Source organism: Pseudophryne corroboree, chromosome 1 (genome assembly GCF_028390025.1).
Source record: "Pseudophryne corroboree isolate aPseCor3 chromosome 1, aPseCor3.hap2, whole genome shotgun sequence".
NCBI classification, from domain to species: domain Eukaryota; kingdom Metazoa; phylum Chordata; class Amphibia; order Anura; family Myobatrachidae; genus Pseudophryne; species Pseudophryne corroboree.
The window spans coordinates 384,057,824-384,079,897 of NC_086444.1; the positions used below are offsets into that span (position 1 = coordinate 384,057,824).

General features: G+C 43.7%; 1 protein-coding gene across 4 annotated transcripts in view; it reads left to right on the forward strand.

Annotated features, from left to right (window-relative positions):
* Positions 1-22,074, forward strand: part of CHEK2 (checkpoint kinase 2) — a 120,240-nt gene that overhangs the window by 30,343 nt on the left and 67,823 nt on the right. For all 4 annotated transcript variants that reach the window (XM_063913169.1, XM_063913167.1, XM_063913170.1 and 1 more), the window contains exons 5-6: positions 12,393-12,483; positions 14,617-14,722. In XM_063913169.1, the coding sequence (XP_063769239.1) occupies positions 12,393-12,483; positions 14,617-14,722 (197 nt within the window). The remainder of the gene's footprint in view (positions 1-12,392; positions 12,484-14,616; positions 14,723-22,074) is intronic.

Consider the following 22,074-nt stretch of genomic DNA (forward strand, 5'->3'; position numbering starts at 1 on the left):
GTTCCGCGGCCGTGTTTTGGGTTCGACCGCGTTTTGGCAAAACCTCACCGAATTTTTTTTGTCGGATTCGGGTGTGTTTTGGATTCGGGTGTTTTTTTCAAAAAACCCTAAAAAACAGCTTAAATCATAGAATTTGGGGGTCATTTTGATCCCAAAGTATTATTAACCTCAAAAACCATAATTTACACTCATTTTCAGTCTATTCTGAATACCTCACACCTCACAATATTATTTTTAGTCCTAAAATTTGCACCGAGGTCGCTGTGTGAGTAAGATAAGCGACCCTAGTGGCCGACACAAACACCGGGCCCATCTAGGAGTGGCACTGCAGTGTCACGCAGGATGTCCCTTCCAAAAAACCCTCCCCAAACAGCACATGACGCAAAGAAAAAAAGAGGCGCAATGAGGTAGCTGTGTGAGTAAGATAAGCGACCCTAGTGGCCGACACAAACACCGGGCCCATCTAGGAGTGGCACTGCAGTGTCACGCAGGATGTCCCTTCCAAAAAACCCTCCCCAAACAGCACATGACGCAAAGAAAAAAAGAGGCGCAATGAGGTAGCTGACTGTGTGAGTAAGATAAGCGACCCTAGTGGCCGACACAAACACCGGGCCCATCTAGGAGTGGCACTGCAGTGTCACGCAGGATGGCCCTTCCAAAAAACCCTCCCCAAACAGCACATGACGCAAAGAAAAAAAGAGGCGCAATGAGGTAGCTGACTGTGTGAGTAAGATAAGCGACCCTAGTGGCCGACACAAACACCGGGCCCATCTAGGAGTGGCACTGCAGTGTCACGCAGGATGGCCCTTCCAAAAAAAACCTCCCCAAACAGCACATGACGCAAAGAAAAAAAGAGGCGCAATGAGGTAGCTGACTGTGAGAGTAAGATAAGCGACCCTAGTGGCCGACACAAACACCGGGCCCATCTAGGAGTGGCACTGCAGTGTCACGCAGGATGGCCCTTCCAAAAAACCCTCCCCAAACAGCACATGACGCAAAGAAAAAAAGAGGCGCAATGAGGTAGCTGACTGTGTGAGTAAGATAAGCGACCCTAGTGGCCGACACAAACACCGGGCCCATCTAGGAGTGGCACTGCAGTGTCACGCAGGATGGCCCTTCCAAAAAACCCTCCCCAAACAGCACATGACGCAAAGAAAAATAAAAGAAAAAAGAGGTGCAAGATGGAATTGTCCTTGGGCCCTCCCACCCACCCTTATGTTGTATAAACAGGACATGCACACTTTAACCAACCCATCATTTCAGTGACAGGGTCTGCCACACGACTGTGACTGATATGACGGGTTGGTTTGGACCCCCCCCAAAAAAGAAGCAATTAATCTCTCCTTGCACAAACTGGCTCTACAGAGGCAAGATGTCCACCTCATCATCATCCTCCGATATATCACCGTGTACATCCCCCTCCTCACAGATTATCAATTCGTCCCCACTGGAATCCACCATCTCAGCTCCCTGTGTACTTTGTGGAGGCAATTGCTGCTGGTCAATGTCTCCGCGGAGGAATTGATTATAATTCATTTTAATGAACATCATCTTCTCCACATTTTCTGGATGTAACCTCGTACGCCGATTGCTGACAAGGTGAGCGGCGGCACTAAACACTCTTTCGGAGTACACACTTGTGGGAGGGCAACTTAGGTAGAATAAAGCCAGTTTGTGCAAGGGCCTCCAAATTGCCTCTTTTTCCTGCCAGTATAAGTACGGACTGTGTGACGTGCCTACTTGGATGCGGTCACTCATATAATCCTCCACCATTCTTTCAATGTTGAGAGAATCATATGCAGTGACAGTAGACGACATGTCCGTAATCGTTGTCAGGTCCTTCAGTCCGGACCAGATGTCAGCATCAGCAGTCGCTCCAGACTGCCCTGCATCACCGCCAGCGGGTGGGCTCGGAATTCTGAGCCTTTTCCTCGCACCCCCAGTTGCGGGAGAATGTGAAGGAGGAGATGTTGACAGGTCGCGTTCCGCTTGACTTGACAATTTTCTCACCAGCAGGTCTTTCAACCCCAGCAGACTTGTGTCTGCCGGAAAGAGAGATCCAAGGTAGGTTTTAAATCTAGGATCGAGCACGGTGGCCAAAATGTAGTGCTCTGATTTCAACAGATTGACCACCCGTGAATCCTTGTTAAGCGAATTAAGGGCTCCATCCACAAGTCCCACATGCCTAGCGGAATCGCTCCGTGTTAGCTCCTCCTTCAATGTCTCCAGCTTCTTCTGCAAAAGCCTGATGAGGGGAATGACCTGACTCAGGCTGGCAGTGTCTGAACTGACTTCACGTGTGGCAAGTTCAAAGGGCATCAGAACCTTGCACAACGTTGAAATCATTCTCCACTGCACTTGAGACAGGTGCATTCCACCTCCTATATCGTGCTCAATTGTATAGGCTTGAATGGCCTTTTGCTGCTCCTCCAACCTCTGAAGCATATAGAGGGTTGAATTCCACCTCGTTACCACTTCTTGCTTCAGATGATGGCAGGGCAGGTTCAGTAGTTTTTGGTGGTGCTCCAGTATTCTGTACGTGGTGCCTGTACGCCGAAAGTGTCCCGCAATTCTTCTGGCCACCGACAGCATCTCTTGCACGCCCCTGTCGTTTTTTAAAAAATTCTGCACCACCAAATTCAAGGTATGTGCAAAACATGGGACGTGCTGGAATTTGCCCATATTTAATGCACACACAATATTGCTGGCGTTGTCCGATGCCACAAATCCACAGGAGAGTCCAATTGGGGTAAGCCATTCTGCGATGATCTTCCTCAGTTGCCGTAAGAGGTTTTTAGCTGTGTGCGTATTCTGGAAAGCGGTGATACAAAGCGTAGCCTGCCTAGGAAAGAGTTGGCGTTTGCGAGATGCTGCTACTGGTGCCGCCGCTGCTGTTCTTGCGGCGGGAGTCCATACATCTACCCAGTGGGCTGTCACAGTCATATAGTCCTGACCCTGCCCTGCTCCACTTGTCCACATGTCCGTGGTTAAGTGGACATTGGGTACAACTGCATTTTTTAGGACACTGGTGAGTCTTTTTCTGACGTCCGTGTACATTCTCGGTATCGCCTGCCTACAGAAGTGGAACCTAGATGGTATTTGGTAACGGGGGCACACTGCCTCAATAAATTGTCTAGTTCCCTGTGAACTAACGGCGGATACCGGACGCACGTCTAACACCAACATAGTTGTCAAGGCCTCAGTTATCCGCTTTGCAGCAGGATGACTGCTGTGATATTTCATCTTCCTCGCAAAGGACTGTTGTACAGTCAATTGCTTACTGGAAGTAGTACAAGTGGGCTTACGACTTCCCCTCTGGGATGACCATCGACTCCCAGCAGCAACAACAGCAGCGCCAGCAGCAGTAGGCGTTACACGCAAGGATGCATCGGAGGAATCCCAGGCAGGAGAGGACTCGTCGGAATTGCCAGTGACATGGCCTGCAGGACTATTGGCATTCCTGGGGAAGGAGGAAATTGACACTGAGGGAGTTGGTGGGGTGGTTTGCGTGAGCTTGGTTACAAGAGGAAGGGATTTACTGGTCAGTGGACTGCTTCCGCTGTCGCCCAAAGTTTTTGAACTTGTCACTGACTTATTATGAATGCGCTGCAGGTGACGTATAAGGGAGGATGTTCCGAGGTGGTTAACGTCCTTACCCCTACTTATTACAGCTTGACAAAGGGAACACACGGCTTGACAAATGTTGTCCGCATTTCTGGTGAAATACTTCCACACCGAAGAGCTGATTTTTTTGGTATTTTCACCAGGCATGTCAACGGCCATATTCCTCCCACGGACAACAGGTGTCTCCCCGGGTGCCTGACTTAAACAAACCACCTCACCATCAGAATCCTCCTGGTCAATTTCCTCCCCAGCGCCAGCAACACCCATATCCTCCTCATCCTGGTGTACTTCAACACTGACATCTTCAATCTGACTATCAGGAACTGGACTGCGGGTGCTCCTTCCAGCACTTGCAGGGGGCGTGCAAATGGTGGAAGGCGCATGCTCTTCACGTCCAGTGTTGGGAAGGTCAGGCATCGCAACCGACACAATTGGACTCTCCTTGTGGATTTGGGATTTCGAAGAACGCACAGTTCTTTGCGGTGCTTTTGCCAGCTTGAGTCTTTTCAGTTTTCTAGCGAGAGGCTGAGTGCTTCCATCCTCATGTGAAGCTGAACCACTAGCCATGAACATAGGCCAGGGCCTCAGCCGTTCCTTGCCACTCCGTGTGGTAAATGGCATATTGGCAAGTTTACGCTTCTCCTCCGACAATTTTATTTTAGGTTTTGGAGTCCTTTTTTTACTGATATTTGGTGTTTTGGATTTGACATGCTCTGTACTATGACATTGGGCATCGGCCTTGGCAGACGACGTTGCTGGCATTTCATCGTCTCGGCCATGACTAGTGGCAGCAGCTTCAGCACGAGGTGGAAGTGGATCTTGATCTTTCCCTAATTTTGGAACCTCAACATTTTTGTTCTCCATATTTTAATAGACACAACTAAAAGGCACCTCAGGTAAACAATGGAGATGGATGGATACTAGTATACAATTATGGATGGACTGCCAAGTGCCGACACAGAGGTAGCTACAGCCGTGGACTATTGTACTGTACTGTGTCTGCTGCTAATATAGACTGGATGATAATGAGATGTAGTATGTATGTATAAAGAAGAAAGAAAAAAAAACCACGGGTAGGTGGTATACAATTATGGATGGACTGCCGAGTGCCGACACAGAGGTAGCTACAGCCGTGGACTACCGTACTGTGTCTGCTGCTAATATAGACTGGTTGATAATGAGATGTAGTATGTATAAAGAAGAAAGAAAAAAAAAACACGGGTAGGTGGTATACAATTATGGACGGAGTGCCGACACAGAGGTAGCTACAGCCGTGGACTACCGTACTGTACTGTGTCTGCTGCTAATATAGACTGGATGATAATGAGATGTAGTATGTATAAAGAAGAAAGAAAAAAAAACCACGGGTAGGTGGTATACAATTATGGATGGACTGCCGAGTGCCGACACAGAGGTAGCTACAGCCGTGGACTACCGTACTGTGTCTGCTGCTAATATAGACTGGTTGATAATGAGATGTAGTATGTATAAAGAAGAAAGAAAAAAAAACCACGGGTAGGTGGTATACAATTATGGACGGACTGCCGAGTGCCAACACAGAGGTAGCTACAGCCGTGGACTACCGTACTGTACTGTGTCTGCTGCTAATATAGACTGGTTGATAAAGAGATGTAGTATGTATGTATAAAGAAGAAAGAAAAAAAACCACGGGTAGGTGGTATACAATTATGGACGGACTGCCGAGTGCCGACACAGAGGTAGCTACAGCCGTGGACTACCGTACTGTACTGTGTCTGCTGCTAATATAGACTGGTTGATAAAGAGATGTAGTATGTATGTATAAAGAAGAAAGAAAAAAAAACCACGGGTAGGTGGTATACAATTATGGATGGACTGCCGAGTGCCGACACAGAGGTAGCTACAGCCGTGGACTACTGTACTGTGTCTGCTGCTAATATAGACTGGTTGATAAAGAGATGTAGTATGTATGTATAAAGAAGAAAGAAAAAAAAACCACGGGTAGGTGGTATACAATTATGGACGGACTGCCGAGTGCCGACACAGAGGTAGCTACAGCCGTGGACTACCGTACTGTACTGTGTCTGCTGCTAATATAGACTGGTTGATAAAGAGATGTAGTATGTATGTATAAAGAAGAAAGAAAAAAAAAACCACGGGTAGGTGGTATACAATTATGGATGGACTGCCGAGTGCCGACACAGAGGTAGCTACAGCCGTGGACTACTGTACTGTGTCTGCTGCTAATATAGACTGGTTGATAAAGAGATGTAGTATGTATGTATAAAGAAGAAAGAAAAAAAAACCACAAGTAGGTGGTATACAATTATGGATGGACTGCCGAGTGCCGACACAGAGGTAGCTACAGCCGTGAACTACCGTACTGTGTCTGCTGCGACTGGATGATAAATAATGATATAAAAAATATATATATATCACTACTGCAGCCGGACAGGTATATATTATATAATGACGGACCTGCTGGACACTGTCTGTCAGCAGAATGAGTTTTTTATAGAATAAAAAAAAAACCACCACACAAGTCACACGACGAGTGTTTAACTTTTTCAGGCAATCACAATATAGTATACTACTAACTATACTGGTGGTCAGTGTGGTCAGGTCACTGGTCAGTCACACTGGCAGTGGCACTCCTGCAGCAAAAGTGTGCACTGTTTAATTTTAATAATATGTACTCCTGGCTCCTGCTATAACCTATAACTGGCACTGCTCCCCAGTCTCCCCCACAATTATAAGCTGTGTGAGCACAGTCAGATATATACATAGATGATGCAGCACACTGGGCTGAGCAGTGCACACAGATATGGTATGTGACTGAGTCACTGTGTATCGTTTTTTTCAGGCAGAGAACGGATTATATTAAATAAAACTGCACTGTCTGGTGGTCACTGTGGTCAGTCACTACTAAACTCTGCACTCTCTACAGTACTCCTAAGCTCCAGTAAATCAAGTGTCTCTGTCTCAAATCAATCTCACTCTCTCTCTTCTAATCTAAATGGAGAGGACGCCAGCCACGTCCTCTCCCTATCAATCTCAATGCACGTGTGAAAATGGCGGCGACGCGCGGCTCCTTATATAGAATCCGAGTCTCGCGAGAATCCGACAGCGTCATGATGACGTTCGGGCGCGCTCGGGTTAACCGAGCAAGGCGGGAAGATCCGAGTCGCTCGGACCCGTGAAAAAAAACATGAAGTTCGGGCGGGTTCGGATTCCGAGGAACCGAACCCGCTCATCTCTAGTTTATATGTCATCCTTAGGGTCAGTTGTGTGGTGAGGGACAAGATATGCTTCTGTTTGGCCACATATTTTATGACTGGCAGCCACCAGCACTGGTTTTGCCTATTATATTGACCATGAATAATTTGAATTGGTCCTGGACCACCAACCCAGGGCACCCCTGCAAGTGTCCCGAGGCACCCCAGGGAGCCACGGCACACAGTTTGGGAACCTCTGCTATAATATACAGTAGATATTTAGGATTGCCCACAAGATGGCAGCATACTGCAGCCTTTGAGAACAGTATGATAAATCTGTTTCTATAAATCAGGGCATCTGAAACTTTTCTCTCCGACTCCATCTGACATAAAATATTATTACAGGTCTCCAGCAAGTTATTGCAGAAGGGCCACCTCATGCATAGTCAGCAGATGGCCCATGTACAGTAGCAATGCAGAAGCACAAAACAGAAGTGAAGTGACTGCTGATGCGATGTGCATGTGTTGTTTTTTTTTTTTATACATTCATGCGAATATAAAGTTTATACCCCCTGTGAAGGCTATATATAGGAAGCTGCATGTGACAGGATGTGAACAAGCTTACGAGTGAAACGCGTTCTGCCAGTGGGAGGCCCGTGAGCTCATACGCCCGTGATACGGGTTTTTCTCTACACACTCAATCTGTTGATTTCCTGTGATTTGGTACTTATTTAGCCAACTCTCATTCCTGCATTGCGCTGCGGCTTCCTGCAATGTCCCTGGACACCAGGTAGCCGTATGCGCTCTAACGGGAACAGCAGAACGGCACCCTTCTTCCTTCTAAATCAGTTAATTTTCCTGTCTTACTCTCTCATCTTCCCTCCGCTGATTACCATAGGCGCAGGTAAATCAAGAAGGAACGACAGCAGAAGTAACAGGTTCTTTCACTGGTTTCTTTCTCTCTCGTATTTTGGGAATTTTCATACACATACATATGCTAATATGACTATAGCCTGACCACATGATGTATTGTAATGATTTAAACTGGTATCTAAGTTATTCAATATATGTTCTTTGTGATTACGTGTAATTGAGGAGACGTAATCAACATTTTGTGTCTATTTGATATGTGGGAATGTGCCTCCCGCAAAATGCCACTAATGATTCCCGCAGGTTTTCGCACTTAACACTATTTAGTTCAATCATCATTATATACAATTATGTGTGAATGCAGACGCCTCAGATACATATGACCTGTTTTTTCATACAGTGGCTGTATGTTATGAGAAAATCTCCTATCTTGGATGTGACTGAACAACATATCGGCGGTTATAACAACGGAGGTATACCATATATCTCTCTATAGAGCACAAGAAAAGGTTTTGTGGCTTGGTTTTTGGTCTGTCTTTTCCTTATCAGCCTGGTGCTAATTCATGTGATTTCAATATACTCTTAGAGCACTCAATTGGTTATACTTATTTCGTGCGTGAGTAACCTACGGGTGAAGTGTTACAGCAAAGGACACCATTTATTCGCCTAAGTACAAAATATTGCTGTCTCCTTTGACAAATATTGGGTATAAATACCCGGAAAAAGTATGAATATTTGGATTCAATTTGATGATTGTTGCAAAAAAATCCCTATACCTTGTAGGAATGTGTGAACAACCAATCATTAATTGTAATAACAAGGGCACAGCATATTGCTTAGAGTATAACATAAATTTAGCTGTCCCCACAGCTTGAGGGTACCAATCACATATTTGAAACCTACATATGATTTTTTGCTCAAACTTGATTTAAATTAACACATCAGGCTGCAGGTAAAATGGTTTATGTTAATATAAACAGCTGGTGCTTTCCTCATAAATCCTAATTGTAATCCAATATAGTAATTTGTGTGTATATAAAATTGGAATACATTTGTATCAGTGTTGTCATTCAACCACACTCTGAGAATTCCCCATACGTGAGTTTGATTTGATTACAACTGGTTTCTTATACCTGAAAGATTGGCAACCGGGATAAGAGCCACTTAATAATTGAGGAAGAAATTCTATAGGTAGTGCTTAATGCACCTTGACATTTAGGATTGTTAATGTTAATGTATCCTGTACCAATCATTACCGCTAAGGATTTTTCAAATAAAACCCATATTAATATGGGTTCATGGTAATGGAGTTGTGTAGAGAATATGAAAATTAGTGGGCTCCATTAACTTTAATACCCACTTTGGGATTAATTCTATACCCAACTTTTTTTGGGAAGTAATTCTATACCCAAGTAATTTGCAGGACATATTTTCACTGCTGCACTTTTGATGATCAAACACAATCTCAGTCATTTTAATATCTAATAAAAGTTATGTTTTATTTATAACAGCAGTTTTTCTGTACAGGTTTATATAAATAAGAGTGCCCCAAAAAAGAGTCTTCTTTTCTTTCCCCAAACGAAGGCTATATATCTGCAATCTTTGTCTGTACCATTCTGTTGCAATTTATTTTAAAACAATGAGAGACGGTGACTGGGGAGGCAGTGAGTGACACAGAGAAGCAGGGGAAAGCAGTGAGTGACATGCAGGATCAGAGGGTGGCAGGGAGAGGCAGTGGGTGGCAGTATTTAGCTAATGTGTGCCCCCTGTCCTGTATTATATTTAATGTGTGATTTAATTAAGTTATGCCACATGCCCCCGTTACCTGTTCAATTGCATTGTCCCACATGTCGCCTTATTATATAAAATAATAATTTAAGGTTGTTCCCCATATATATATATATACACAGCCCAAGGACTGGCACTCGCTTATATAATAACAATAGCAGCCGGTGCCCTCACAAATAATACGATACCTCCCCAAAGGTGCGGCACTCCTGGCTTGAACAAAGAGGCGAGACGCTTGTAGTTCAATTAACGTTTCAGTTGTAAAACTGTCATCAGAATCAGATTCTGATGACAGTTTAACAACTGAAACGTTAATTGAACTACAAGCGTCTCGCCTCTTTGTTCAAGCCAGGAGTGCCATATATATATATATAATCTAGTAGGACGGAGATGAGGCGGCACTCAGGAGACGACCATCATACGCAGAACGGTGTACTTGTATTAGAATAAAAGTACACCTTTCTGCGTATGATGGTCGTCTCCTGAGTGCCGCCTCATCTCCGTCAACGATACAAAGGGTTAACTAACCTAAGTAGTGCACCGGAGCATGTTATACATTGGAGGAGTGCCGGGATACACAACACACACAGACACACACACACACACACACACACCCCACCCCCCGACAAGGTATAATATCCAGGTAAAACAATGTTTCTCAACCCTGTGGACTGGTTGCCACATGATGTATACATATATTCTCCATGACAACCTGGAACACCGCTCCTGCGCTGGGACCATTCATCGGGCCACCAGGGATCATGTACCAAACCGCGGCTCGTCAGGACACTTCACGCATGTGCAACGCAAAGACCAGACCCAGGCAGCATGTTCACGTCAGACAGGGCACGTCCCTATGCGTTTCATGGATCACTTCGTCAGCCCTCTGCATCCGGAAAGTATTCACAGCGCTTCACTTTTTCCACATTTTGTTATGTTACAGCCTTATTCCAAAATGGAATAAATTCATTTTTTCCCCTCAAAATTCTACACACAATACCCCATAATGACAATGAGAACTGCTCTCTCCTGTTAAGTTTAGAAATTATCTAAATACTTATGTACATGTGATTTCTTAGTTTTTTATTTTTAATAAATTTGCAAAAATATCAAACTTTTTCATGTTGTCATTATCGGGTATTGTATGTAGAATTTTAAGGGGAAAAATGAATTTATTCCTTTTGTAATAAGGCTGTAACATAACAAAATGTGGAAAGAGTGAAGCGCTGTGAATACTTTCCAGATGCACTGTGTGTGTGTATATATACACACACACACACACACACACACACACTAATGCGAACAGCTCTCCCCTTAATGTGAGTAGATCTATTCACGTGACGGCAGCACGGCCCCTGGGCAGGCTGTTTTAGCAGAGTACGGCTTAAAGGGCAGGGTGCATTTTGCTGTTTACAAATCGTGAAGGGCTTGGCACCCTACTAAAACTGCCTAGCGTGAAGACTACCTATCTTGTTTTATGTTCAAATGCTGTGCTTTTGAGCTTGTGCCAACAGGACACTACATTATAGCCTTCACAGTTTCACAAGCTTGTTCCACAGACGTTATGAGTTTAATTGCCATGTAATGATTTTCCTCTTATTTACCTCATCCCTATTCTGTCCTGATCTGGCATGCAAGCTGGGTGTGACTGACTACAGAGACCCGCTTATTAAGTATGTGAAAGATCAGTTCTAAACTTAACAGGAGAGAGCAGTTCTCACAGTGATCAATACATTAGGAGTGTAATATTAGCAAGTATCCTGTGTCCAAATAAAAAAAGGAAAGTAAATAGCCATTACTAGTAATAATAATTCTGATATTTAGTTCGTGTGCTGTTTTTATTACTCATACAATGCTCTCCTACGCTAGTTCTATTCCCTATTCCTACCCTCACCTTGCGCAAAAAAAAGAAGAAAATAGTCAGTACTATTAATAATAATTTTGATATTTATTTAATGTGCAGTATTTATTACTCATGCAATGCTCTACTATGCTAGTCCTGTGTGTGGTTCCCAATTGTAGTCCACGTGGATCGTAAAGTATGAAAAAGAAAAAAAAAAATGTGAAAAACTCATCTCGACCTTTTGTCATGTCGACCTACTTACTGTCGACCTAAAGACCGGATACCGCTAGTCCTATCCCTATTCCTACCTTGTCACAAAGTAGAATAAATTGATCGTGGTTGTCCTGTATCTGTTTATTTGTGAAATGGCAACGCAATGGAATGGTGAGCCAAATGCAAATCTCAACTATTCACTGAAATGATGTACCTCCAAAAAACAGTCTGTTCCTCTGCAAAGTTTCGCTGCATCTATAAATTCAAGTATTAATACTAGTTCTCACAATTGTCTTGTCTCATGACCCATTTATTTCAAAGTATTTGTATTAGTCATGGGTTGGTCCGAGGTTATCCGTCAAATCACACTGAGTACATGGTGTGTAGTTAGATAACGCCAACCTCTCGATGGTGTCATTGGACTGTTTTTTTTTTGTTTTTTTTATAAACTGAGCTAACAGGGATGAGATTAGTATAACAGCGTATTTTTTTTTTCTTTTTTTTTTTTGCAAACCATGAAAATAGTTCTTGCCTCAGACTTCCTGTGGGCACACTTGATGTTTGTGGTATTAGGAGCTGTGCTATTTGAGCTTGTTGTACCCTAATGTAATGTTACTCTTTCAGACTAATTTTTCCTAGCTATGAGATGTGTTGATTGCACTTTCATGATGTAGTGGACTTCAATAAGTAGCAAATCCTGAATTTAGTGTGTGACTGTAATTTTGTGCACTACACCTACAGTTTTAAATACCTGCTTATTTTGTGTATGTTTGGGGGGTTTTTTTCAACTATTTTTCCTATATTTTTATAATGTTATTTTACATCATTAAATATTTATACTTACTTGGGATTGTTTTCAGTTTTTGTATTTACAGATTTATTGGTAGATGATCAGTCAGTTTATCCAGTGGAATTTAGAGACAAATATATTATGTCAAAAACAATTGGAAGGTGGGTAAAGAATATGTACAAAAACCATTGAAACTATGTCTGGATAGCACTAATTTATCATTAATTGTGATCAGCGTATCAGCCTTAAGGGGGGTACACATGGAAACATCCGTACTTAAATTTTAAGCAATCTGACTAGATTGCTTAGAAATTAAGCACTGATCTCTCTGCGTGAATGCCCATAGCGATGCGCGGCCCTGCACGTTGCTATCGATGACTCTAGATTTGGCAAGTGAGCGCCACCCGCCATTCCCCCTCGCTCAGCACACATCGCGCTGTGTGCTGAGTGGGGGGGGAGATGTGTGCTGAGCGGTCTGTGCTAGAACGCTCAGCACACATCTCTGTGTGTGTACGGAGCTTTATAGTGATTTGGCATTGTCTAAGTGCAGTCCTTGGCTGACACTGGTTCTCTTAAGCTTGTTTCACTGCTGTTGGACTTCCTGAATAGCTCTGAAATGCTGTTTTTGTAATGTAAATATGTACAGAATTTTGATTACCTAATTTAAAATTGACATTTGAACAATATTTGTTTTTAATCACCCTCCCAGTCCCACTGTTACTTTGTATAGGCTTAATGTTACTATCTACTATGGGCCTGATTCTGTGCGGCGAGTAAATAAAAAAAGAGCAAGTAACTGTGCACCTGGACAAACCGTGTTGCAATACAAGGGGAGTTTTTTTGTTGTGGCATGCAGGGTAAACAGTGGCTTCTTTTAAAGTAGCCCACAAATACTGGACAGCTTTGTTTTTACAGAACAATTTAGATTTGAGTTTGGTCGTGCCCTTCCCAAATTCTACATCTCTCTGCACATTTTATATCTGCCCCACCTAGAGCTTAGCATGTCATTTACCAAGGTAAAAAGTTACTTGTTGTTATCTGCATTACTTCCAACTCAGAATCAGCCCTACAGTATGTGTCTTTTTAGTAGTGATGAGCGGATTCGGTTTTACTCGGTTCTCAAAACCGAATCTTATTGACTCACTGATGTCACGTGTTTTGGATAGCCAATAAGATTCGGTTTTGAGAACCGAGTAAAACCGAATCCGCTCATCACTACTTTTTAGTGCATGCCACGACCGTGGCATCCTGACAGTGAGAATCCCGACACCGGTCGAGGGTAAGTAATTTATCCCCCTACCCTAACCCTCCGGGGGTGTTGGCTGCAGCTAACCAACCCCCCACCCCCCGTCCTACTGCTTAACACTAATCTTCCCCCATCCGAACCCTATCCTCCCCTATACTCACTTTCGGGGTGGCAGCTGTCGGTGTCCCGGCGCCAGTCTTTTGAGGGGTGTCGAGATTCCGGCATCGGTCACATGACTGCCGTCATCCCGACTGCTGTGATGCCAAACGCATCCCCCTTATATTCATCGAGACTGAAGAAAGAACTCCCTTTAGCCAGTTACATGTAATTTATGGGGTCAATCCATTGAAGTAATCCAGCTTTGAATTTCCAGGTGGCTTGGCCTTTTGTGGTCAGTCACACACACTGACATATCTGGTAAGGCGTTGTGGCAAAATATTCTGCACAAATTATTTTTGACAGATTGGGGCATATGTAACGGTGCGGACGTTTTTATTTAAAAGTGGCAATCATTTACAAGGCAAAACCATGCTTTGTAAGTGATTGCCACTTTAAAAAAAAAGTCAGAGATCGGCCCGGCATCTTGCACTTCTGGCAAACTCGGACACTGTTACATATGCCTCAGTCTGTCAAAAATAATTTGTGCACAAAATGTTGCATCAACTCCTTACCAGCTATGTCCGTGTGTGATTGACCACAAAAGGCCAAGCCAACTGGAAATTTAAAATTGGATTATTTCAATGCATTGACCCCATAGGCACCTCCGGCAATCTTGGACCCTATTACATATGCCCCCTTGTGTTTTGTTTTCATTTTGTTTTATAGCAGTGCTAGCATTTTGATTTAATCATTCATACCTTTACTGGCAAGCTGTTAAGACTACAAAGGTTTCCTCATCCTTTATTGTACCTGTCAATACTAAATTAGGTAAGCTGTAGTATGTATAATAATGGGGAAGGAGTATATTAGTAAATTGTTATATAAACTATTTTGCAGTGGGCTATTATTATGAGTTCTGTGCTAAGTCAGTTTTTTCCTATTATATTAGCGGGGCTTGTGGAGAAGTCAAACTGGCTTTTGAAAAGTCAACATGCAAGAAAGTAGCCGTGAAAGTTATAAGTAAACGTGCATTCCGTATGAGTACTGCAAGCCTTGTAAGTAAAGGTTTTGTCATGTTTTTTTTTGTGTTGCATATTCCGTGCCATTGTATTTATGCAAAAACGTAAAAGTTTTATGAACGTGGGAGGTTTAATAAGTAGAATAACAAGACTTATCACATGTGTAATGTTCTTTCTTTCATCCTAATTTCTCGACAAGGCCAGAGCATGTAGATTATTACTTCCCCTCACGGCCATTAGACTGTGACTCGTATCAGTCATACTGTCTCAACATCAGTTGTAAGATGACGGGGCTGGCAGAAACATGGTCAAATACTGAGATGCATAGTGTGATCAGATTTCTGCATCTAAAGGGCACATCAGCATCTGAAATTCATCGCCAGCTTGTAGAGGTGAACTGTGATAACGTCATGTCACGGAAACAGGGTTGGGTTTGCTGCACTGCCTTTGATAACAGCAGGACAATCGTTCAAGATGAGCAACGATCAGGCGGGCCAAGTACGTCGACCAAAGGCAGCGCAGCAAGCCCAAACCTGTTTCGGTTTCATGAGGTTATCACCCACCGAACACCTCAACAAGTTGGCGATTCATTTCAGCTGCTGACGTGACATTTAAGCGCAGAAATCTGTAACAAATATTGCAAGCTAGACCTGTATGCAAGGGAAGGCCTCGATAAATCCCAGGGGCCAGGTTGCCATGGCCCCTAGATTTTGCTGCCTGGCTTCCAGATTATGCAGAGAGGGAGCAAGCAGAGCTTTGTCAGCCCCAGTGGAGAATCGTGGGTGTGCCCGTATTGAGGCAGCCATTTCATGCAAAGCAGTGCTAGTGCTGAGTGTTTGTCCCGGCCTGCGCTGACTTGGTTACTTTCATATTCAGACATCCGCTTATCAAGATATATAGAGTCCCTTCTTAAACATATGAATAATTCAGCAAGAGCAGTTATTTCAGTTTGTTGGCGATCAGTGGTGGCCTCCTCGAATTGGGAGTGGTGCCAACGATTGGCCTTTTAGATGAACATGGAGGATGTCTTTCACACAGCCCTAGAGAAGAACTCCTATTTTGTTGCTACTTGGTTTAGTTGGATGGAGTTTAAGTCTTCTACTTCATACAAAACCCTAGTACCTCCAGATGTAAATGTATCTATTTACAGTAATTATGCCTTCATAGATCATTGTGCCTTTTTAGTTTCTTATTTTACCTGTTTCCCTCCAACCCCGTACTTTCCCATCACCTCCATCCATTGTCTTGTCTTTTCCTCCTTATATGTGGTTTGTTGAGTGTGTCTTTGTTTTTGTTTTTTGACATCTTGTATGTACTGTACATGTTGGCAAATTTGATAATTATTGAGTTTGAATTTGTAAATACTAAAATAAAACATTTATTTTTGTATTTAGTGAATATGATACTGCAGTGTTCTTATATGTTGTCTCCTCAAATTCAAGAATTCCAAAATAAAGAATTTATGAATAAAAGACTCTTAGCTGGTATGTGAGGTGCTGGGTTACTGGCGCCATCCAAAATTCAAGTCATCACTTGAAAAATCACCATCTTTATATTCCATTAATCTTTTCCCTCTATGGGGTCGATTCAATTCAGCAACTTATGAATAGCGCCGGGAATTAGCTCCCGACGCTGTTCAATTCAGCTGCTAGTTACCCGCAAGTGTCGGGAATTCTTCTCTAATTCCCGGCGCTATTCATAAGTTGTCGAATTGAATCGACCCCTATATGATAATCTGCAACATTATGTTTTGTGTGGAGCAGTGTCACCTATCAGCTTTATTGTAACTCTTTAGTCATTGTGTCTGTGCAATTTGTGCACAACCTGAATAGCTGATCAGACCCTTGCAATATCAGTTGTGGCCACAAGATGCCTTCATGGGGGATGCAGTTAATATACCAGCTGTCGTGATTCTGGCTTCAGGATACCGACGCAAGTGAAATGCCGGCGGTTGCAATTCCGACAGCAGCCCCGTCTTCCCACTCGGGAGGTGGGTCCACGCCACCACCAAGTGGGAATATAACCACTGGGCCCAAATCGTGACAAGCACAGTGATCCCACGAGGGGACTCGCTGCCTTGCAGTTGGGATTCCAGCTGACGGGATGCCGCTGTCGGTATAGTGAAAGCCAGCATCCCGTGTGCCGGCCTCCTATATAGATTCTCTTCATGGCATGCAATGTGACATTTGTCACTAAACAGAATGCCCTTAAGTGCTAAGGTTGAGTCTGACTTAGACCCCATTCACTCTGCACCAAAAACCCGGTATCGACCCGTTATTTTGCCGGGTCGTCACGGGCCGCTGTGCAGTGTGAACTGGTCACTGCTGAATTCCCGGGTCGCCTGACCCGGTAATTCAACCCGGGAATAAAGAAGGGTTATTACTGGGTCAGGTGCAGTGTGAACGGGTTACCCAGGTTGATGCGACCCGTCACCCATTCATAACATAGGGAGAGGTAGCGCTGGAGATGATCTTATCTCCCAACACTGCCTCCGCCCCCGATACCGCCTCTGACCCCGTCCCTGGATGGCAACCCGACCTGGCATATTGCCTGGTCGGAAGCCACCCCGTTCACATTGCTCAGGTCCAATGCCAGGTCACACCCGGGAAGGACCCGTTTTCAACTTACGGGTGTGACCCGGCAATGTGAATGGAGTATAACTTATCAGATCCCATCAGTGATTACTACTGGTGGGTAGAGGGAGATGAGGCTGCACTGCAATAATGGCATTGCCTCAGACTTTGTGGTCACCAGATAATAATCTTAGCCACCTTGGCTTCCATTCATTAAAGGAAACTCATTAGAAAGAGGTGGGGCCCCTATTGGTAATAATAGTCTGGTGATCACCAGACACTTGCATCCTACACTACAGGAAATATTAAGTTTACCAGAGATGGGGGGAAGGGCACTTTCACTGTCCTATTTCCCCCATACTGGAACCTGCACATTCAGAGGCATCGTATAAAAGTATTGCCCCATCTTTTAAACAATACGTGTACACTACAGAAATCCTGCAAGTTTTCAAGCCATGGGATGAATTCAGAGCAGATTAATAGTATTTAGTATTAATAGTATTTTCTGAAAATGTGAAGTCTGGTAAGGAAAACAAGGTATTCTTTGTGTGGGTATTACATAAAAGATTACAGAGATTGATGTTGGAACATGACTAGCCCAATAAGTGCCAAAATAGGCTCAGAATAGTGGTGAGAAAAGCCTCAGGAATGGAGACGTTAAGACAGTATTCCACAATTGAGTATATGTTGTGTGCATGTATAGTAAAGTCTTTTTTAAAACAATATGTACTCTAATTTATTATTCTTAAACTCTACAGCATCACAATTTTACACAGCACTCTATAGATAATGGGGTCTATTCATGAAGCAGTGAGAAGAGTGGAGAAGTAAGCTAGTGGAGACGTTGCCCATTCAGTGTTGAGGTAACATTTATATAATACATACTATAAAATTATACAGAGCAGCTGATTGATTGCCATAGGCAACTTCTCCACTGTCTCACTTATTCTCACTTTCCACTGCTTCATGAATAGACCCCAATGTTTCTTAAATCCGTTTCTGTCCATGTCTGAATTCTTTTGTCACATAATAGTATTAAGCTATCAGTATATTTTAGACTGTAATAGCACTAAAGCACTTTGCGCAAAGTGCACTGCTTTGAATAAAAACCTATAAACCCAGTTTTACCAGACAGCAATGCTAGCCACCGTGATACCATGTCACTGTTTAGGTTTGTTGCCTGGAGGAGAGGGAAGAGGTTTGAAATAAAGGTGTGTTTATACTATCTATTCAAGTATTTCAAAATGTAAATAAATTAAAATGAAGCTATATTCCCAGTTAATATGATAATTGAAAAATGCTTGATAAAACTGAAAACAGAACTTTGTACTTTGCATAGAACATTTAAAGCAGATGAAACTGCATTCTCAAATCCAACCTGGTTTTGCCTTGTAAATGATTGCCACTTTAAAAATACAGGCATTCTTGCACAAACTACCGCACCTTAATCTTCCTCCACCCTATTACATTTAGCCCATAGGGGTATATTCATTAAGAGTCGGGTCCATTCCGACATGCAGTTGTCGGAATGGACCCAACAACCCCTATTCAAAGAGCGGCCAAATCCGACTGACAAATTTGGCTGTTCCCTGTGTCCTGTCCTGCCGCTGCTGTCAGAGGCTGCCGGGTGCGCTGACAGCAGCGGTGGGGGAAGCATCGTGAGGCGGCCAGCGGGGGGAGCAGCGTAAAGCGGCCGGTGGGGGAGCTTCCAGCGGTGGCCGGAGCTGGCAGCGGGAGTGATGTCTGCGGCGGCGGGGGAGGCACTACAAGTTCTACTCTCATCCCCGTAGCCCGCTGCACCACTCCCCGTCTCCTCACCTCAATCTGACTTGTTTTCAAGTCGGATTGAGTTTGTCGGAAAGGGGGCCAAAACCTGTCGGATTTGGCCTTGTTTCCGACAGCAGCAGGTGGATCGGCGGGTATTCCGCCGATCCACCTGCTTTCCGACAGCATTCCGACAAGTCGGGTTTCCCGACTTGTCGGAAAAAAGGTGCCCCTATTGAATAGGTCGGAACCCATTCCGAGCTATTCCAGTCGGAAACTACAGCCCATAGTGTACTAAGCATTAACGCTGGTAGCAATGTTGAATTTGATACTAAGGGGTTTATTTACTAAACCGCTCCGATTATCGTTTTTTTGCCTGCAAAACCTAAAACCGTGATTTATTAGTGTAAAACAATTGATTTTGCACTTTATAGTATTGCTGTTTTAATTTCTACTGGCAAAACACAGATAATCAGTTTTGAAAAGCCGCCATTTAATATAATTTCTCATACGTCCTAGAGGATGCTGGGGACTCCAAAAGGTCCATGGGGTATAGACGGGATCCGCAGGAGACATGGGCACACTATAAGACTTTGAATGGGTGTGAACTGGCTCCTCCCTCTATGCCCCTCCTCCAGACTCCAGTTAGACTCTGTGCCCAGAGAGACTGGACACACACTAGGGGAGCTCTCCTGAGTTTCTCTAAAAGACTTTATGTTAGGTTTCTTATTTTCAGGGAGACCTGCTGGCAACAGGCTCCCTGCATCGTGGGACTGAGGGGAGAGAAGCAGACCTACTTCTGTGAGTTTCAAGGCTCTGCTTCTTAGGCTACTGGACACCATTAGCTCCAGAGGGTCTGATCACTTGGTTCGCCTAGCTGCTCGTTCCCGGAGTCGCGCCGTCAACCCCCTCACAGAGCCAGAAGAAAGAAGCCGGGTGAGTATTAGAAGAACAGAAGACTCCAGTGACGGCAGAATACTTCAGTCTCTCCGAGGTACCGCACAGCGGTCGCGCTGCGCGCCATTGCTCCCACACACAAGCGGCACTACAAGGGTGCAGGGCGCAGGGGGGTGCCCAGGGCAGCAATAATACCCCATATAAAGGCCTGGCAAAGAGGTATACAGTGCATAGGCACTGTATACTGACCCCCGCCAGTATAAAAGGATTAAAAAAAATAGTGGGACTGAAGCGCGTCGGGAAGGGGGCGTGGCTTAGCCCTCACAACTCTACTCAGCGCCATTTTCTCCTCACTGAGACGCTGGCCCCGCCAAAAACACTGTTAAACTACAAACATCGTAAAACGAGGGGGGGCACAGTGGTTTAGTGCACTACAGGTTCAGCAGCACTATATATACAGGTTGAGTATCCCATATCCAAATATTCCGAAATACGGACTTTTTTGAGTGAGAGTGAGATAGTGAAACCTTTGTTTTCTGATAGCTCAATGTACACAAACTTTGTTTAATACACAAAGTTATTAAAAATATTGTATTAAATGACCTTCAGGCTATGTGTATAGGGTGTATATGAAACATAAATGAATTGTGTGAATGTACACACACTTTGTTTAATGCACAAAGTTATAAAAAATATTGGCTAAAATTACCTTCAGGCTGTCTGTATAAGGTGTATATGTAACATAAACGCATTCTGTGCTTAGATTTAGGTCCCATCACCATGATATCTCATTATGGTATGCAATTATTCCTTAATACGGAAAAATCCCATATCCAAAATACCTCTGGTCCCAAGCATTTTGGACAAGGGAGACTCAACCTGTATGTATATATATATATATATATATATATATATATATATATATATATATATATATAATATGCGTGTGATTATTGAGTTGTTGTAAGGTCTTTGTTTTCCCTGTCAGATAATGGGAGCTACCCAATATAAGCGATGTCGGTGGGTGTTTTAGTACACGTGTGTCGACATGCATGAGTGCTCTGCCGCAAATAGCTATGGGAATCCCTCTGTCGGCATTGCCGACTCCTGATGTTACTGGATTCAGGATATGGAATGTCAGTAATTGTATGCTTTTCTAAAGTAAACACAGTATGGGAGACACAGTCGTATGTGGGCGACCCTGTCGGCACCAACTACTATAACTGGGTGTAAATTAACATGATCTTGTGATAACCTATACCTGTATATATCTATATATGTATGGTACGGTGGCATTGATATTTCCCTCAGACCCCTCGGGGTTGCAAGAATATTATTTTGCCCGGTTACTACTCCCTGTTGTCGACGAATACTATGTCTTATGTCGACCATAATGTTTCCTGGTTAGATCCATAACATTGGCATTCAGTACATGTTCAAATATATGTGTGCATATGTGTATTTAAATATGTGTATTCATATTACGTTTTCTAATGAATGCTGGTCGCTCTGTTGATAAAGCTATAGGTCAGCCTGACGAGATGGTCTCAAATCCTCACGAGGAGTCCGAGTGTTTATTCTTTTCCCGCCGTGGATAGAATAAAGTGAAAGTCAACCCCTGGTCTGCACGGGGCCCTGTCACAAAGGATCGTATACAGGAAGCTAAGTGATATTTTAATTATATGCTTTGATGATATTGGCATTACATACGCATGGGGGAGTGCTTGTATTCAGAAATGGTCGGTTACCTTGTCATCCGATATAATTACCATGGGGAGAGATGAGATATTCCTTGAGTTGGGTCTTATCTAGAACATTGCAGCATGCTGCCGTGCGACTACAAGAGGTATGGAACTCTTGGGTTCGCGGGCCAATTCCATGACCGACTAGGAGGGCGTTGTGGATTTGGCAAGGGAATGCTGATGCTGACTCCAAGAAATACTGGAGTATCTTCCCTATGAAGGTGAAACCTGGTTTGGGGATGGCTTTGTTAAGTTGATCTCGGCAGATACCACTGGTAAGTTTACCTTCTTGAGCTATGTTCCCTCGCAGCGGTTGGTGACGCATTTTTTTGTAGGATGCAGTCATTTTGACCGGTTGGATACCGTTTGTTTCCCCTTCTTTGCAGGAAAAAGAAGGTGTAAAGGTAAGAGG